The sequence below is a fragment of the Parasteatoda tepidariorum genome, chromosome 12 (assembly GCF_982258835.1).
Source record: "Parasteatoda tepidariorum strain Cologne lab strain chromosome 12, Ptep-v5.0, whole genome shotgun sequence".
Lineage (NCBI taxonomy): Eukaryota > Metazoa > Arthropoda > Arachnida > Araneae > Theridiidae > Parasteatoda > Parasteatoda tepidariorum.
In genome coordinates this window covers 18,735,467-18,743,744 of record NC_141766.1, presented here as the reverse complement: position 1 = coordinate 18,743,744, position 8,278 = coordinate 18,735,467, and the positions used below count along the sequence as shown (strand labels likewise).

Sequence of the window (8,278 nt, the reverse complement as noted above, 5' to 3'; positions counted from 1 at the left end):
AGTTAATAAAAACACGTCAATAATTATACTAAACATATTATGGCTGAGAATACACAAAAATTTGGAACAGAAAAAATTTTCTCGTTTTATTTAAAGTCGTGCAAGATTATTATAGATTTTATAAGTTCTGCAAGAAACTAATTATACTAAACGTATTAGGGCTAAGAATACACAAAAATTTGGAGCAAACTTTTCTTCACGTTTTATTTAAAGTTGTGCAAGATTATTATGGATTTTATTACAAGGTCTGCTAGAAACCGAAACTAATTATTTAATCCATTTATCCATTATATTATTTAATCCATGAAATAATAAATTTGTGAGAGAAAAAAATTATGTCTGAAATATATTCATAAAATATCTAGGTAAATGATTATAAAAAATCATAAAATATCTGGGTAAAAATTATCTTTGAAATCGGAAATTTAATTTAATCCCAACGTTAAACGCACTCTATTCGAACGTTCGAATCGCTTTCACCAGCAAATTGTTAGGTGAAAGTTTTTCGATAGATAGGAGGAAAAATGAAGATAGCAGTCCGTTAGCAAAATCCGTTCGAAATCGCGAGGTTCAGGTTTACCCTACGAGTAGAAACGTGACGTCAAAATGACGTCATTTTTCTCTTCTTAGCTCGTTCGAAGGCTGCGAGTTAGTTCCCAGACCGTTACCGATAGCCCAGTGTGCAGCTCTAGTGCGACGCAAATAAAGTACCTCCCTACATTGCAATTTTTCGAGTGTAACTGTGATTGCATTACTTTCAGTTTTGTTGTCATCATGTGATGTCAACAAAGATTAATCTCAGCAGTCTTCGAAGAAAGAGTTTCATCGAACTAAACACTTTTCCTTGGTTAGATGCCATGAAATAATTGCTGATAAACATTAAAATATAATATTAAGTGATTTACAAATTCTGCATAGTTTATATGCTTAATCAATATAATTGTATTTTGATTAAAATGTTAAATCAATGCAGAATGTTAAGTTCGTTCTATTCATTGATTCATTATGCTATTAATTAATTTCTTACTTAAGATATTATTTAAACAGATATTAAAGGGTTTGTGAATAACATAGTAAGTTGGGAATATTTTAATTTTCGATATTTCTTTTGATTTCTATATTTTTATTGTTGCATCGTGTAATATTTTAATTATATTTATTGGTTTAGCTTAGTTAATTATGAATCATTATAAAATTTAGCCTTATATGCCATTTTAATATAATCTAAGCTGTTATGTTTTATTCATAAGTATGTCCAGACATTTTTATTAAGGTGGCCTTTAAACGTTATCACATTTAAGTCTGATTTCAATATCCAACACTTTCCTGTTGAAAGTTTATGTTAGTTCTTAATAAAACACTGATTTTTAATCCTTTTTGATTCTTTGTAATCATTTATTATACATGTGAATAGCTTCTATCTTTCACAATTTTAGAAATATAAAATGTATGGTGAAAGAAAAGTAGTTACTGAAAGTTTTAAAACAAGTTCGACAAATACATAAATTTTTCATATCAGGAATGTTTTGAACACAGAAAGCATTTTAAAAATTTTGTTACTAATTACATTTTAATGCTAGTTAAATTTTGTAGAGTTTAGAATGATTACAATTTCATTTTAATTTTAAGTAATTCATTTTTTAAGCAGGGCATTTTTTTGTATTGTGTTATATGTTCCACCAATTACAATCGTTAAGGCACTAATTCTATTTTAAATTAGAAAACTTCTTAAAAGAACAAGTAGAATTATACTCTTTGAGTTGGTCTACTTCTGTGATGTGTTTTGAATTTCTCATAGGAAGTTGCTCCTGGAAGCTCTCCTGGAAGTTGCCAAGACTTGGCTATTTTGGCTATGGTCAGGATACTGAAATCTTCTCTTAATTTATATCCAATAATTGGCGACATATTATTTGACTATGAAAGTATGTAGACTAGTATGTTTGACTATGTAGTATTTAATTATAAAAGGTAGAGGGAAGTATATTATTCAGAACGTAAATTACTCGGATTTTATAATGAGTTATTAGCTATAGCATAAGAATTTCGGGACACTTTTAATTAAGATGAGCAGAAAGTAGAGTTAGATAATAAAGATGTATGCCATGCTTGGGAATTCTTAAATTTTATAGATTTTTAGTTATCAGGTCTAATTGTGTTGTGGTAAATTCCAAAATTCTAATATTTATTTAATGACATAAATCCAGCAATTTCTGCACAGATAAGTTTTTTCATTTTTATGGAAAATTATAAAATCAGAAGTGACAATTGACAATATGATTTTCTCAATGCATATTAATGCTTAAAACATAAAATAACACATCACAATGTAACCTAAACTAATGGTACCTGAGACTGTTTCTAAACAAAATATAAGCATTCATCTCAAGCTCTTGTAACTGGTAATATTAAATATCTTATATTGTCACTGATATAAAATGCATTGAAGAAATTGTATATTTATTAATAAGCCACACTTCATGTCGTACAATGTGTTCTTTCATCTTTTAAAAATAGTTTACTTTTTTTTTTACTCATTATGTAAAAGGATGTAAGACCAATTTTTGTTTAATTTTGCTAGAAATTTTTGTTACTTTTTTATGCATTGCTTTCTATAATTTTAGTTTTATTCTACCTTATTTCAAATTTTCTTTTTTCTGTATATTTTTTAGATTAGCTACTGGAAATGTCCGGTATTGCTTTGGAAGAATATGAGCTACTTGGGGATTCCAGGTATCGATCATATATATCAGCAGTTGATAAAGCTTTGAAAAGTTTTGAATATACTAGTGAATGGGCAGATCTAATTTCTGCTTTGGCAAAACTAAATAAGGTATGCGTACTATAATTTCTGTATTCATAATCATAACTTAACCAATAATTATTTAGATATATATGTATAAATATATACACACATATATAACTTTTCTGTAAAAATATGTTACAGAGCAGATTGTATATTTATAACCTATCTTATAACTCGATCATTTGTTATTTGACATACACTTATAGCTTCATTTTGCATAATTTACTTCTAGAAAGTTTTATGTTATTAGTCTATATAAAGTGCATAGAAAACATTAGACTTTTCTGGAAACTAGTGTTTTCCATGATTATTTCTGTAAGGGTAAAACTTAGCTACTTTTGTATAAGTAGGGCTCCTATATATAAATGTAGTATTGAGGGATATATTAACATTACTGCACAAACGTGCAGAATCAGATTAACGATTCAGCTTACTAAGTACATGCGTAGGGCACCAGAGATTAGGGAGCACCACAAAGCACCAAAAGAAAAAAAAATTTCAATACTTTTTTTACACATTTTAATTCAATTGTAAGCTTTTACACAAGATCATGGTTTAAACTAAATTGTTATTGTATTATATTTATTGTAATCCCACGGAAAAGAAAGAAAGTTGTGTATTGCCAGTATCTCATCACAGAATGACCAATACTTTTTTTTTCATATGGACCACCTACAAAGTTGATAGCATATATAAAACCTCAATCGGTAGTTGAGGCCTGAAATACAAAACTAGAGCAAGGAAGAAGTTTTATGTGAACAAGTGTAACAAATTGATTTACTACACTGATGTGTCAAAGCATCCTTTTTATCACTGAAACATCTTGGGGACCGCTAATTGTCATCCTATACTTTTGTCTTTTTTCAGTGAAAAATACTATTTTTCTTTATATTGTTGAAGATAAGATAAACTTTAAATTTTTCAACTGCTTCTGTTGGTGGCAACTTCTGTTACAAAAAAGTGGGAGGGCTATTAAAAGAGAGGCTCCTTGATTGCCATATTTTTTAAACCAATTTTATGATTAGGGGTTACATCAATTGATAATTTCCACAAAGAAAATTGAACATTTATTAAAACAAAAGTAAATTTTAGAGTGCTATTCTATCTGAGTTTTGTTTACTTCATGTTCAAGGAAACTTAGTTGGATTTTTAGTTGGAAGTATTAATCTTTTTTAAGTTTTAATAATGCAGCAAGGCCGGAAAAAAGAAACAAGACTCTCCCAGAGATTCTTTGAAGACTTTATGACTGACGTAAAAAGCAACAAATTTTTACTAAATTAGTTTAAGTTTTGCTCCTCCTTCCCATTTATTAATTATTGAGGTTATTGTTACAACATTATATGATTTCTTTTTATCATTGGGTAAGTTGCTTTAATTAATAGATTTTAAATGGATTATTTCAAATACCAATAAAATACTTGTCAATGAGAAAATTTCATTGGCTTCAAAATTCATTACACAAAAATTGACACATTTTATAGCGTTATATGAGTTTAATTTAAATTTAGATGAAATGAATAATTTGTTTTTAAGAGGAGTCTGGGATTCTACTCATATTAAAATAGCTAAATTTGACATATTGTGCGAAAAAAAAGACGTGATCGTCTAGAAACTTTTGATCTAATCTAATGATTGGATTTTCACTTATCCAACCTTAACAGTCCGAGGACTTGACCTTAAATATGTTAACTAATATTGACACGATTTTAAGCTATGAAATCTGACTCAAAAAAGTACTTTCTCAGGATAATTTATTTTTTCTGACAGATTTGGAATTCTGACCATCGAAAAATATGTTGGAGGAGAGAGCCACACTCTGGAAAATATGGTCTCAATAGTTAAGGAGAGCAGTTAAAAATTTGAACCCCTGTATATTAATTCACTTCATCACTTTTTGTGCATTTCACTGTATCTTGGGAACTTCGTAAGTGAATCAAAAAGTTTTTGCTCACAATTAGGCTGAATATAATTCAATTAAAAAAAAAATTATTATTAATTTTATCAAATGAAGAGTAAGGTATTACAGTTTTAAATATGTTATTTTAAGAAACAAAATACAATATTTAAATGAAATTGGTGGAATAGTTTTTGACAAATCAAGTTTTAAATATATGGTTTTAAATTTTGTTAAATCATTAGACAGCGGATAATATGCAATTGCATACTTGCATATGCAATTGCATATTTTAGCACTTTTTGCCACTTGTGCATATAAATGCATAAAAAGGTATATTTGCTCTTATAAATGCATATTTTCAGCATTTTACGGCTTTCCCTCCCAAAACCATATCACTATTCTTTTTATGTTAGCATAAGGAACGCTTTAAATTTTGTTTTCTTGTTCTTTATCACCTGAAAGGGTCAGCTGGGGTGATTGCAATCACGTGAAAAAGATGTAGAAATGAGGTGTGTGTCGGGAAGGGGGGTACAAAGGGCCCACCCAAACAGACATTCGTCATAGAAACCTCAGAAAGGGATGGTTAGATATTCTATGAAGGGATGTCTTTTCCTGGAATAAATAATTGTCAATCTGTGTGGGAAAAATAAGGCTTCTGTGGTAGGTTCACAGACTGGCTGAGACTGTTCAAGAAGTATTCTCCTCTGTGAATGATTTAATTTCTAGTATCAAGAAAGTTTTTCTCAAGGCACCTGTGCGCATAAAATTGTATAAAGAAATGTATCCTGATTTGCCCTTACCTCCCCAGCCTGTGATAACTAGGTGGGGTACATGGATTGAAGCTACACGTTTTTACGCTAATAATTTTGATGCAATAAAGTCAGTTGTAGATGCAATTGACAGTTCCTGTGCTTCTTCAGTTTATGTCACAAAAGAATTAGTACAGGATATCTCTTTGCAGAAGGACTTGGCCATAATTGACACTCACTTTTCTTTCTTAAGTGGAGCAATAACAAAGCTCGAAACACGAGGTCTTCCCCTGGCTGAGGCCATATCCGAAACCAAAACTGAAAAAATTCAACAGTGCATCAATGCTCTTCCAGACTCAGTTGGGAAGAAAGTAAAAGAAAAATGGTGTTTCGTTCAAAACAAAAATTCGGGCTTTGCAGCAGTGAAGAAGATAAATGATTTTCTTAATGGAAACGGAACTGAACTTCCAGAGAAAGTAAAACCAATGAGTACGAAATTGTACAAGTTTTGTCCAATAACATCGGTTGACGTGGAGAGGTCATTTTCTGCTTTCAAAATGATCTTTGATGACCGACGACATCAATTCACCCTTGAAAATTTGGAAAAACACTTAGTTGTGTATTGCAACAAAAATTATTCAGTTTAATAAAATCTTTCGGGAAAATGCGATGATTTTTCTTCTCTCATTTATCATACTTCAGCTTTAGGCTTTTTCTTCAGAAATGCGTAGATTCAAGTAAGAAATATTTTGATTTTCTTCCTTTTAACAAAAAAATGTTTTAGCTGTGTTTGTTGGAAAAAGTAAGTAGTAGTATTTAAATAAGTTGAACTTTTAATTTCTATTTTAAATGCATATTTCTAGTTTTAAGAGCATATATTCAAGTTTTTTAGTGCATATTTTGTCCGTTTTTTAGTGCATTTAATCCGCTGTCTATAAATCATAAATTATTCAATCTATTTCATTCAGTATTTCTTTTTTGTAATTTAAAGATACATAATTTAAAATTGTGTAAAGAGTTGAATGCATTGAAACTCAGAAATTTTTTGACTACGATTAGATAAAATAATAAATAATTATAAAAATTGTTTGTGAATGGAATTATCTTAAGATTAACCAATTTTATAATTGTGGAAAATTCTTTTGATTCATTTAAAAATTTCTCATGATTTAAGAAAATGAGCAAAAAGTGAAATTAACATTAGGGGGTCCAAACTTTCAACTGCCCTCCAGCCTATACTATTGAACCATATATTCCAGATTGAAGCTTGCTAACATCCAACCCACTGAAATAAATTGTTTATTCATATCAAGTATGGTTTTGTTTCTGATTTTGTAATTAATTGTGTAGTAAAATATCATCTGCATTAATTAATTAGCACATTTAAGATTTACCCTCGAAATCTTCAATATTGAGACAATTACTTGAAAATTAGTTAATGAAAAGTTATTCAGGATGTTAAATTTTTTATTTTGCGCACACTTTTTTGCAGAAAATATTGAATTGGTTTTCAAAGACTTTCCATTTGTTTCTTTTCTTCACGTTAGGGTTCACAATTTTATAATATTTGAAAAACAATCAATTAAACAAGCTGTAGTTTTTTTCTTGGCTAAATTTTAAATTGTATTCCTTTGAAAAAATTTCAAATTCTACATTATTTTTAACAAGCTAGTTTAACAAGCTGATACCAAAAGCAGTGACAAAATAAATATTTTATTCTTTTTGTTATGATTATTTTTCACTTTGTTGTTGTTTATTGCCATTCTTTAATGGAAAGTGGCAATTGTACTCAGCAGAGTGGCATTACTGTGGATCGACAAAGAGGAGTTCATGAGAAAAATAGAAGATATTATGAACATGAGAGACAACACATGAATGATCGTCGTTAGGAAGCTAGAAATGCTGCTTCACAGAGAAGTGAAGCAAATAATACAAGTGCTAAACAATGCAGGCAACTTATTAGTGATCGCTGTAGAGAAGCTCGAACATCTTGGATAAATTGATATCGAGAATTAAACGAATGTCAGTATCTCAGTGAATGTCTTCGTAATGATTGCCCACCGCCCTTAATTGGTGGAATGACCATGAAATGTAGTCACTGTGATGCTTTATCATTTCAAAATGAATGTGGCAGTGTGAAACATAATTGTTGCCATCAGGGTATGTTAAGCTTGATCCATCTCTTCAATATCCTTAGGTAACACTTTTGATGCTCTACATTTTCGTTAAAATATACATTTATAAAATGCTGCATCTGCAATGGCAGCATTTTCACCTTCTGAAGAAATTCTTTTTAAAGGCCTCAGTTGTGTGACAGTAAGAGGTGAAATTAATGCCTATGCAACTACCAGTCTTCTTTCAAACAATGCAGCAAAACCAAAATATGCTCAAATTTATATGCATGGGATTGACTCAGCAAATGAATATAGATTTTCTGACAAATGCCGTCCATCCATATTACAGTAAATACAAACTGTTATTTACAATAACTCATATGTCAAGAATTATAAAACACTTTTTCATAGGTATGAACAAAATATAAAAAAAAAACATCGTTAGCTTAATGTTTCCGCGTTCTGTTGTGTCAGATGGCCGTTGCTACAATGTACCAATTGAAAGTGCAACTGCTGAAGTAGCTGCAGTAATAGTAACTGGCAGTGATGGTTATATTCCACCTTCAGTAGATTTTATTGTGTATCTCAAGCATCACCGTGAGTTTCTAAAATTGCCATCAGATTGTCGCTTCATTGTTTTTCCACTACTATTTCTGTTGGGTAAATCCTGGCATATTCTATAAATATGCATAAGAATGTTTCTTCTTCCTAAACA

General features: G+C 29.9%; 1 protein-coding gene across 2 annotated transcripts in view; it reads left to right on the top strand.

Moving 5' to 3' along the window:
• Positions 1-653: 653 nt before the first annotated feature.
• LOC107446030 (protein DOP1A) overlaps positions 654-8,278 on the top strand; it is a 91,077-nt gene continuing 83,452 nt past the window's right edge. For both annotated transcript variants that reach the window (XM_043047375.3, XM_043047374.3), the window contains exons 1-2: positions 654-1,073; positions 2,670-2,830. In XM_043047375.3, coding sequence (XP_042903309.2) covers positions 2,684-2,830 — 147 coding nt within the window. In that variant the 5' untranslated portion in view covers positions 654-1,073; positions 2,670-2,683. The remainder of the gene's footprint in view (positions 1,074-2,669; positions 2,831-8,278) is intronic.